Here is a 12,205-nt window from a genome sequence, read left to right as displayed (position 1 = left end):
CGTGCAAGTCTACAAACACGTACTCGATTTTGAAATACCCTACACGATTACTTCAACCGTGCTATTCGCAAAATCCAGTCGACAAAACCGAATCGTTTCCACGGACGCGCTAATTAGCAAAAACTCCGCAGGACGACGCGGTCGGAAAATGATAGCGATTTCCCGTTACATCTACAACGAGATCGAATCGTGGGTGAAAACAAAAGTGCGTGTCGGCGGATCGAGCGAAGTGGTACATGGAACAGCGAGCATCGGTGGCTGGGGTAAATCGAATTTACCCAGTTTCGAAATGTTTCGCAACATTAGCGCCGGCGCGCCACATAACTTTATTCCAATAACCGTTCGTCATTGGCCTTCAATAGAAAACACGCAGTCGGATGGAATGCGGGTTCAGAAAAAAAGAAGAAAGACGAAGAAAAAGAAAAAAAGTATGGAAAAAGGCGAAAGAGAGAAATAAGGGTGAGAAAGGCAGTCGTTTGCTTTACCCTTCGAAGGTTTCCCTTGCTCATTCATCCGGTGCACGCTGCCGTGAAAAAGTAAATAGCGACGTGGAAAAACAAATCCGTAGTTTGGAATCCGGCTGCGCCGGCTTCTCGCTTTCTGGAGAAGTTTCCTGGAGGGCTGACGTGAACAGGTGAATGGGAAAGGCGGGGCGAGACCTTGTACGTGCAAGCTCGTCGCTCGAGACAACCGGAAAGAACGGGGGAAAAAATTTGTACGAAAGCAATTTGCGGGGGTGATCGATGGCAGCGGGAACGTGAGCGTGAAGTCATCGTGTTTTCGATTTAAAAAAACCGCCCAGTCAGCTTCGAAATGCCGGACCGTGGTATCCGATCTCTTTCGAGCCAGTTGAGAATTTCTACCGTTTCCCTTTTCCTTCAGCTTTTCGTTCTGTAATTTTTCGATTGCCTCACGGAACGAGTTACTTGCAAGAATTTTGATAGAATCGTAGGCGTGACGATATATGTTTCTGGTCTGATGTCTTTTGTAGTTGAATTTCCTTTTATTCTTTTCTTCTTTCAATTCAATGTATGATAGTTTATATCGAAATGGATTATAAATTTATTGTTATATTTAAACAATTTGCTGATAAATTTTTGGTCATTTCTATTGGTATTTAATCAGCAATAAAGTTAAAGAAAATTGGCTTGGTATAGTTATAATATTTAATAAATTTAGTAAAATGTTTCAAGGTATGATGCTTCGATTTAAATGAGTTTGATAGAGATGTTACCTCTGCCGATTTTGTAATAACAATAGTAAATGTATTTGTTACATCATAAAAGTGTGATAATCTAAAGTAACAATGGTACTATCATTCACTAAATTTCATTTTTAAATCTCCTCTTTTCAACTGATTCTTAGATTTACAGCAAATTCTCTCCTGAAACTCTAGACATTATTATTAAACAAATTTGTATCAAAATAATTGAATAACTTCTTGATTGATTCATTTCTAAGTTGCCACAATAAATAGAAATCACGACCGATTACATAATAAAAATAAATATTTCAAAGTAGTTTCATATCAAAGTAAAGTAACGTACTCGACAAACTTGGAAATTCACTAGCCAGTAAATCAGAAAAGCGTCGGTGTCTGACTTGGTGTTGCACGTGACGTGACAGACAGCTCCGACCTGCAATGCATTATCCACTGTGTCGAGATCCAGTCCCCATCTTCCCCCTTAAATTTTCGATGGCGAAACGCACGTCAGGAAAGAGGTACTGTTGTTATTAACATCGAAATCTTTGCAAGAATAATGTATTCTCTGCGATGTAACATAACAGATCGATTTTAACAATTCGAGGTGTGAATCACTTAACGAATACATGTATATATATATATATATAGTTTGACTTGATTTTAAACGAACTATAAACTTTGGCTGCCTATAGGCTAAAGTTTTAGATGAGATAAACTTAAGAAATATAACGTGTTATTATAGAATATTAAATAATTAAAAGATTTGTTCTATTAGATGTTTTTTTTATTATTTTTAATATAATCATATTTTATAATATGACCCACTTTTTTAATCTAAAAAAAGAAAATTAAAATTTTCGTGTTATATATTACCACATAATATACTGACTTATTTACTTAATATTTTCCCCGAACGATAAAAACTTCATTAAATTTTGTGTCCTATTTCAATTATGAGGTATAAAGGAACGAAGAAGAAATTGTACCTCGGTTTTAATTACACCGAATTGATTGATTTTAAACAAGACCCTACAAAATTTTCGTTCGTTAATTAAAAACGAAACAAGCACGACTCGGTTCAGCGCTGCTCCACGACTTTTCTCTTTTTTCCCGAACCATTTGATTTAATAACCCCAGTACCAAATACATATTGAATAAAACAATAACACAGGAATTTTTACTTGTCATAAAAGAGGGAAAATGCTGTCAGAATCTGTTATCGATCCACTGTCTTTCATCGAAAGTTAATATCGCGGCGTTTAAACGGCGATGAACTAATATCACGATGATCGAGCAAATATGGCGCAGTAAAATCCTTCAAAAGAGTTTTATCTCACGCAAATCCCGTATAACGAGAAATTTCATTCCAGAACGATGAAACTTTTTCGATAGATTCGATTGTGAAATTCACTCCGCGTCGATTTCTTTCGAAAAACACATCGAACAGTGTTTGGCTGCTGCTTATTAGTCGAACAACAGAAGCGTAAAAAGACAAAAGAGGAAAAAATATAAATTATTTGTCGATGCGATTATCTCTAACACTATATGATACCTATCGATTTCAAACGTCCATGGCTGTATTACGGCCATTTCAATTGCTGGAGCGCTCGATTCTGATCGAATGCGTGAAATCTAATCACATCCGTCGGATTTCGATTGATTCGCTAAATGCGTTTGCCGTGTTTCCAGAATCGTACCACACCGTTGCCCGTTTAATTATGTAAAATATAGCGACATCGTTTAACGTTTAGACACTTCGATTATCAGATTTTTATACTTTATGTATGATAACGATAACATTGTCGATTCTTACTTTTGTCGTTTAGATCTTCATCTAAGTATCAAATACATAAAATGGATCAATACAATTCCGCAATCGACACTACAAATATTTGCAGCAATATATTATCGATGAATTTAATTCATAAACTTATAAATACACTTATTCCTTCATGGGTTTCCTACTTTTGATTTTCTTCCTCTTCTCTTTCATTTTCTTTCCTTCTTCTGATGCAGGCGCAAGAGATTCTTCTTTTTGATATCATTTTGTACGTATAGAATGCTATTTACTATTAATACAATGCTATTATTTAATTATAATACAATACTCATTACTATGTATTGAGTATTGAATACACGATTTGCAATCAGTGTTCTACAATTCCATACACTTTTATATCAAAAGAATCGTCAACAAAATGAAAGAAATGTAGCAAAAATAAAATCAATTCGCCCGTAACATAAAATCGATTTCCCAGTGGCCAGGCTTTACTTTCATTAAGAGACGTTCCGCTGTATGCTCGTAGGTCGACCAATGAGGTATGTTGAATTAGAATAGAGAACGAACCGTGACACGGACTGAATTAGACTCTATTCGATGAACGAAGCGCAATGCATCTCATTATTCGAGCGACAAAGGAGTTTCAAATTAGCCAAGCGAAACAAAGTTAAGCGGTCACGTGTAAACTTTTATGAACATCTACTCATATAAACGTACATACTTCCTTTCATTCTCCATACCATGCTATACAATTCAGTTTTCAATGAAAATTAAACTTGACTTGCGCATAACGAAAACTTTTAGCAATTCCTGTAACTTGCTAGAAAATTTCAGTAGTAAATGCTTGTGTGTGTGTGTGTGTGTGTGTGTGATAAAACGATTATAGAAAGATTATTCACAAGAGGACATCAAAAGTCTCAAAAGTACTACAAATAGAGTGATCCACTTGAAGTGCATTAACACGGTACTCGATACATCTAAATCTCGACATGAGAGTCGTTTATTGTCGAGAATGATGGGACTAATCGATGTCATTTTTCCGTAGCACTCCAATATCGACAATGGAAGCACATACTCGACAGCGCAATCTCGCAAGGCATTCACATAATTCCACTCCTTTTTCACGCATCACGTGGACAACGCTTTTCAATATCACGAATTCTTACCTCTGTCCAATCGATGCGCAAAAAAAAAAAAAAAAAAAATAAGAGTAAGCCCTAAAACTTATCCCAGTAAAATATATCTGAGCAAATGAAAGAAAAACAAAATGGTTTGTAAAAAGATAACGACTCAACTATAGGATACAATCAAAGAGATAAAAAAAAAAACGCAGAAGAAGATAAAAAAGTAACACAGATAAGTTCCATAAAATCGCAGAAAGAGCAAGATAAGGCTTCTGTTCCACAGGTTGCTAACAGGGTCGTGATGGAACGCCAAAGATTTCCGTATCGCAATATCATTTCAAGAAGACGAGATTCCAATATTCGACACCGCGATACTATTCCTCGCTACTCTCGTAGGATAAAGAACGACTTCTTTCTTTTTTCCTCGACTCGGCAACTCGGCCGGAAGTCTGATAATTGCAAGGGTTCGATTAGCGTGTCTTAATGGCGGAGCGAACCGCAACGCAGCCATCGATTCTCCAACTACAATTAATGGGTATCACCTTTCTAATTAACGAGCAACGATGCTCGTACGTAGTATCGATCCTACGCTGACGATACAACAAGCTAAAAAGGGATCATAAAGGATAAGGGGAAGAGGGACAAAGGGAATCATGATGGGATACGGTTAGGAACATGTGCAGGACGCGATCCGTGCGACACGAGCAATTCGCATGGAGCGAAAGTGTGATCGTTCGCCACTTATCACCATCAACGACGATCTGAAACGCGCGTCGATTACACACCTCGCCCTTTTCCTCTTTTTTTACTCTTCTTCCTCCCCCTTTTTTTGACCTTTATTTCGTTCTTCCATTTTTCCTGCTTTTGCTCGCTTTTTCGTTCATTGTTTCCACTTACACACACACACACACACACACACACACACACACACACACACACACACCTGTACCAGCATTTTTCCTCGACGGTTAACCCTAGCTGGCATCGACGATGCACGAGCGCGTGTGGTTCTTAGGCGGCGAGGAAAAATTTATTATCACGGACCAAGAGGTCGAGGCATTATCGAGCAATTTGTTTTGAGGTATCGATTTAACTCCATCGCCCCTTTCCTTTGTCCATTTTTCTGAGCGGAAACGTTTATCTTTTTTATTTTTCATTCCATCGACACGATCTATTATGCTACCATACTGTGTTTTATGAAATAGCCTGACTACAGCACGTTGTTTTTCTTCATTTCGCATGAATCGCATTGAACTGAAGCGCTAGAACCGATTGTAATTTCGCTGAGCGTAAATGTTCTGTTGAGATTGACGTTCGTAAATAATTCAAATCAATCGTTATACATTTGACATGCATGTTTATTTCACTCGTGACTTTTTTCACCTGTCACATATTTTTACAGGAATTCAAATGCAAGGATATTTGTGGCGCGCCTTTGTCGAAGTTTCAGGATTGGCAAAATTAATCAGAATAGTTTACGGTTAGGCGAAACTCGTGTGCATTAATTGTTACTAGGTCTCCGTTCGGTAACACCGAGGTCACTAATTGCAGTGTGGCTCATTATCGAACTAATATTGGATTTTGTAATTCGAGGGAAGTAGGTAATTAACACGTCAGCATTTTTCTATAGAAACGACAGGAATTGTACTTTTATGAAAAAGAACGTGTCGATCGATGAGGAGACAAATATTTATAAGTTGTTATTAGCGTTTAATGCAACAAAATTTGTTGATTAAATTTTTTTAATTGAAAAATAAATTTTCTTCGATGGATTCCAATTTTAATTTTATAGGATAAAGAGGCGAAATATTAACAACAACATAAAACAACAAAAGCAACAACAATTCATAAGACATAAAACGCTTTTATAATAATTGATAATAATTTCATTTTCCTTTTAATACACGCAATTAATAATTATCGTGTTCATATTGAAATTACAAAAGTTTCAATCACCCATCTTCTAAATTTACCAATAATATTGACCTATATTCTACGATTTCCACCTGGAGGCAATCTCAAATATAAGGATTCTATAAAAAGAGAGCAGCACGAAAACGATTTTCATCATAAAAATGTATCACTTATACCAAATCATCGATCTACCCCTTTACAAAGAACATCACGCTGATGCCCTACGGCTGCCTTTAAAATTTAAAAAATTCTGTACAAAAGTAACGATTCTTCCTTCGTAGTAGCTTATTAAAAAAAAAAAAAAAAAAAAAAGAAAAGGAAAGAAACCGCATCGAATCCAATCTCAGCGTAGCAATTTATCATTTACACCAGGTCATCGATCACCCTCTTTTCGAAGAATATCATCTGGAAATCCAATTAACCGGCTCGCGAACGATTAACAGTATCGCTCAGTGGGAAGCCGGGCACAATTCGCTTTTTACAAAGCGCAGAATCGACTCGAATTTGCGAATAACGCGCTGCGTTTTATCCGGAGCCTTTTAATTAAACTACGCCCCCGCAGCTGAGAGGGTGGTACGCTGATGTTCCGTCTGAAATCGAGAGTCACATCATTGAAACGCCGCGTTCTCGGGGATCATAGAGCTTAATCGTTTCGCATCATTGGAAAAGGAATGTCGGAATCGTTTTCCTTTTGCGCGAGGATTCTTATCGGAATTCGATATTGCGGGGAGGGGTGGCTGCGTGTGTAGGTGGATAGTCGAAGGGAAACTAGAAACGAGGCCATGGAACGAAGCCAGAAAACAGGAAACGTTAAACTCCTGCTCGCTCTTGCTCGTTGGAAAATGCAATTTATCGTAAGTCGCGTTTTTGCCTTTTCACCCCTTATGCGCTTTGGTACGCGCAGGCGCTCCCGTCTTGTTACCAGGACGAAGGGAATCGTTTTTAAAAGGAAGGATCTTACGCGCTTGTCATTTCTTACCTCGTCGTCGCCTTTATCCGATTTATTCTCCCCGTTCGTAATCCCGTTTCCTCCACCTTTGAGAGAATCTCATCCTCGGCCCTCTCGTTTTGACTGAAATTATTTCGCGCCCCGCGCGTGTCACGCGTTCGCTGCCGCGTGTAATAAGGTTACGTTCGTTTGGAAATCTTGCGAACTGTACTGGGGCTTTCGCTTTATTCGATTCTGAAGTCGACGAGAATTTGAATGTTAATTTGTTTCACTAAATTGCTTATTTTTGAGCGATGTTGAATAGTATGTTGCAACGTTTTTTTTTTTTTTTATCTAAGTGTAGTTAGTATACAGTAAAATTAGAAAAAGAGGATAAGAAACAATGAAAGGAGATATTCAATTTGTATACAATTTTGTGGAATAATGAAAGGAATAGATCACGGAATTAGCACAACGAATGAATAATACAAATCGATGCATAAATGGAATGCAGAGCGCAAGTCTAAGAACAATTTTAAATGTATCCTTTTTAATCACAATTTCATTAACATTGCCAAAGATGATAATAATTCGCGGGACGTTATACTGAATAAAATTGAAAATGGAAAATAAACGCAGCCGACATAAATTTTAATGTTAATTTTTGCATAACAACATCGAACAATCACCCATATACAGTTTGTGTAAAAATGAATTTATCGAGACAGTAAATTTAATAGATTATTCGTGGATGCGCTTTGAAATTCAATATCTATCAGTTGTTCCGGAATTACCTATTACATTTACATAATGCTACTTTATTGAGCATCGCCAGGATTAAACCTTCATTATTCCGACTATTTAGCAAATGGACCACACAAACACCGACAGATATGTTAAATATCAGCAAAATAAATCGTCCCCGCGAATGCCTTGTGATCCGTTCTAGTACAACGATTACGATTTGTATTTGTAATCCCAACAAAATGTAATACGACCCCGGTAAAATGGCCCTAATAATCATAAGATAGCGATTCCTAATGAGATTTTCACCCATTTACCATTATAAATAATAGCAGGTGTAAATTAAATTTCTACTAGATCAAAAACATGCTTAAAAATATACTATGACGAGAATATATCGTAATTATATTTCTACGTGTAACATATTTTTATTTACAATCGAATCTATGAAAACGAATGCTTTTTAATATTTCTTCACTTTTACATAAAAGAGTTTTTGTATACCTACTATGCACAATGCACGTGTATCGTAAAATGATAAAAAGATTTTTGAAATATTATGTTCTTACAGTATACAAAAGTTTCTTGCTTAATCTATTCTATTCGATATGCACCCTTCGCTAGCTATAGCTATTGTAAGCCAGATAAATAAATCATAACACAAGCATACACTTTACGGTATTCAAATAAAAAGTACACTTTTCCTGCACGTTGATCCATTACTCTTATAAGATACCCTTACAAGATCTTACTTAGAGCTATATCTTTTAGTACTCTTTGCAAACTTTGCAACAGTTACAGATTACATACGTTACATTTAATTCTAAATTATATTAAAAAATAAAGTGGTAGAATTCGCTTCAATCGACTTGATTAAATATTAACTTCATCAAGAAACAACACATTACTATTAATTTGATTTTTTGCTTCACATGTAACAACCATGAAGTTTCATCTATTTGCCAAAACATAAAGCACGACATAATTTTTCTGTCGCAATAAATATATTACACGACTTCTTATTTTTGGCTCGTATAGGAGACGTTCTTCTGGTTAGTGTATCTGGCTATGTCTTTCAGAGACGCGTTGCCCTGGTGACCTCTCCATTACCAGAGCCGTGTAGCATTTTGCTGGCATTTACCAAATTAAGAAGGGAGGCTCACAAAGGAAAACGCCAGTGAATGGCCGGCAGGATAGTAACGCGGGGGAAAGAAAAGGTTGGAACCGAATCAAGAAATAATACTCGTATAGTAATGATGCAGTGTTCCCTGTCAAAATCTCTTTATCCATTCCAGACGAAGCAACCCCCTGTTCCGTTCCCTCAACGACGACCTTCGTTCTAAAGGAGAAAAGATAGCCCCCATTAGAATATTGTATTACCACCATACGACGATGGCGCAAGAGATTCGTGCTTTGTTTGCTACAACGAAATCTATTTTGGCTCGCGACTAAGATTGCTATACCGATTTATTGTTTCTTTTCTATTACTTTATTCAAAGAAGATATTTGTAATTTTGGTCTCATTACTATTCGAAGAATATTCGGAAATAATAATTTATAACAAATTTACAGTAAAACTGATAGTGAATTTGATATTATTAAAAGAAACATAGGTGTGTTTTATTTTATTATAAATATCATCTTAATATAAATATCCAAGAATAGAAGAATTTTTGATAGAGATAATTAACTCCACTAATTTATAAAATCGAGAAAGGCAACTAATTTGTGGAAAAGGCTTTAACTACATAAATTTCAAGCCTTGCTCTCTCTCTCTATTTATTTCAGTAATACGATCTAGTGAAAGTAATCAACAAATTTATACATATTAACATGAATATTCCAGGCGTATATTTTCGCCGAATTAAATCTCGTCAATTAAGAGCCATCGCCCACAAAAACAATTTTACGTCTCGATTACATGTAATCGTTGAGGATATTTCTTCATTCACTTGAATGTCAAGATTAATCGGAAATGTTCTTTAAAAAGTAGCAAAGGAATTTAATCCGCTCTTTCGTCTTTCGTTCCAGAGTTTCCGCCGTGCCTCGAAGGTCTCAGTAAATTACCTTTCTGCAAATTGAAACGTTTAGCAAACGAAACCTAGTCATTCCCCTCGTGTACAGAGGAACGACCCGGTACATAAACGCGGGTATATATTTCAGTGCTCGAGCTAAGAGTGCGTGCAAATACCGCAGAAAAGGGCCCGATTACGAAAAGGAGTGCACGAACGCGAAGCCTGCGTGAATATGTTATGACGATGAAGCGAAACAGAAAGTTAAACAATCGATTCGACGAGAACTAAATTATTATACTCAATTTCCCTTTTATTAAATGAATATTAATATATAATCTACATATGTATTCTTATATGATTGATCGTTATTGTTATCGCAAGTCCAATTCCATAAAATTTATGAAATTTTTCACAGTTGATTAGTTGGATTTATTCGATTGATTATAATTTTATTGCTTTTAATTCAACTCGACTGATTAAACATTTATTATCAATCAAATTCATTCGAAATAACTCTCAAAGAATGTCGTTTCTACAGGAAAAATAAAAATTTCGATTATTGTGCTATTAAAACGAAAAATATAAAAACAGAATGAGGTACAGTTTCCAACACTTTTCTCGCTTGACGATATTTTTAATCACCTCCAATAACAGCTTACTTTTTTCTACCTTAAACGAGCAAACTTCACGATTCCGCTGGAAATAATCTAAAGCGGAATAGCCAGCCAACTGTTCGCCAACCCTCTCTGTCAATCATTCCGCAACGTACGGAAAGCTTGGTCGAGACAGGGCGAACGCACGAAACATTTCACGCGTGACCCAGTTACGCCATCGAACGGAACGTTACTTTTCATTTCAATCTCGAATGCGTGATAAATAACGAGCAAAATTGCACGCCGATTCAGTGCGCACGCGCGTCGATATAAGGCCTCGAATAAAAAACGATCTGTCGTTGAACGTTGCACGGCCGATAGGTCGAAAGGGGTGTGTGGAAATAGGGGACGACGGCGAGAGGGGTAGCAATTCGGTGCAATCAGCGCGACGATAATTATCATGGCGAAAGCCGGCGTGTATCAGCGTCGCTGTAATACACAGAGTATTTCAAAACATGGATTATACGATGTTCGACGTCACCGAGAAATTTAATCAATCGTCACGCTTCCATCCCCTCTTGCGCTCGCATTCCGTGCAGAATTTTAATCACGAGAATCATAAAAATCCGTTTCGCGGCACGTACACACACGTATACCCGCCCTCCATCCTTCCATTTTATCCAGCGAGGTCCCGCTTCTGGCGCTTTGACGACGAATGAAGCGCAACTTTTACCGAGACAGGATTTTCATCCTACGACATTTTATTATGTGAGAAAAAGCGATGAACGCGGAACCGGTTTGCGGGTTAGTACGGAAGGGAAGAAACAGTACTTACATAGCGCCGACGTATAGGGCGTCCCTCTTACTGTCCAGGTACAACGTCCTGTAATACAGCATCCCGCAGCTGAATTCCCTCACGTGTTCTGCAAGCAAAAGTAAACAAAGAGATTAAACACTGAGCAACGAAGGGTGGACCTCGAGGAAATTCATTTCTCTGGCCGCTGCGCGCCTCGCCTGACGGATCGTTAGATTTTCATTATGACTTTTATAATAACGCTCGCCGTTTGTTCTCCTCGTTCTCTCGCTCGCGTTGCTCTATCTTCTGCTGCTCTCTTTTCATTTCGCATCTCGCAGTAAGCCGAGCAAAGCCAACAGGCGACTTATATCACCGTCATAAAACTCGTTAGAATTACACGACACGTAACAACGTGACATTTCTCGTTTCATCGACTGGGTGGCGGTTTTATTGCGGAACGGGGGCGACGTGAACATCGAAGCAGCAAATGGACCTCAATTGGCGGAGACGGGGACTCGGCCGTGCAAATGTTCTCGAGTAAAACGTCAATTAAGGTCATTAAGGATGAATGGCAGCTTATGCGTGAGTGTGGAGCTACCGAACCGGTAATATGACGGAACATTTTGGATTTACTTTAGTACGATCATAATCGAGTCTCCGGGGAATCAAAGCAAGATTATATATACGCAACCTTGAGCTTTCAGATTCTAGAATCTAGGGTTCGAGGATCCTAGGCTCTAGAGTCTGACAGAGGTCTAGGATCTGAGCTCTGTAAAATCGATTTTAAGGGTTCTGGGATTATAGAGGTTGGAGGTTTTAAAGTGCTGAACTTTGAGAATTATAAGGTTTAGGGTTTGAACTTTATAGTCTGAAGTTCAATAAATTGGGATACCATAGCACTTGGATTAAAGCAATTTTACATACTTCATAAATATTACAAGTATTTAATATTACACGGTTTCTTAATGAGATTAAGGTTACTAAGATTACGCGAAGATCGTATTAGTTTACACTAGGACTTCGTTTCTTCCTGCATCAAAAGATAATGTTACGAGACACTTGGTTCCGATATTCTTTGATCGTAAAGTCGAGACAGCATTAATTCAC

The 12,205-nt window shown here is 37.5% G+C and overlaps 1 protein-coding gene across 4 annotated transcripts in view; it reads right to left on the bottom strand.

Moving 5' to 3' along the window:
* The window catches only part of LOC122568153 (semaphorin-2A), a 558,514-nt gene that overhangs the window by 62,036 nt on the left and 484,273 nt on the right, over nucleotides 1-12,205 (bottom strand). For all 4 annotated transcript variants that reach the window (XM_043727557.1, XM_043727556.1, XM_043727558.1 and 1 more), the window contains one exon: nucleotides 11,138-11,225. In XM_043727557.1, coding sequence (XP_043583492.1) covers nucleotides 11,138-11,225 — 88 coding nt within the window. The remainder of the gene's footprint in view (nucleotides 1-11,137; nucleotides 11,226-12,205) is intronic.

Source organism: Bombus pyrosoma, linkage group LG6 (genome assembly GCF_014825855.1).
Source record: "Bombus pyrosoma isolate SC7728 linkage group LG6, ASM1482585v1, whole genome shotgun sequence".
Lineage (NCBI taxonomy): Eukaryota > Metazoa > Arthropoda > Insecta > Hymenoptera > Apidae > Bombus > Bombus pyrosoma.
This window is presented reverse-complemented; position numbering and strand designations above follow the sequence as displayed.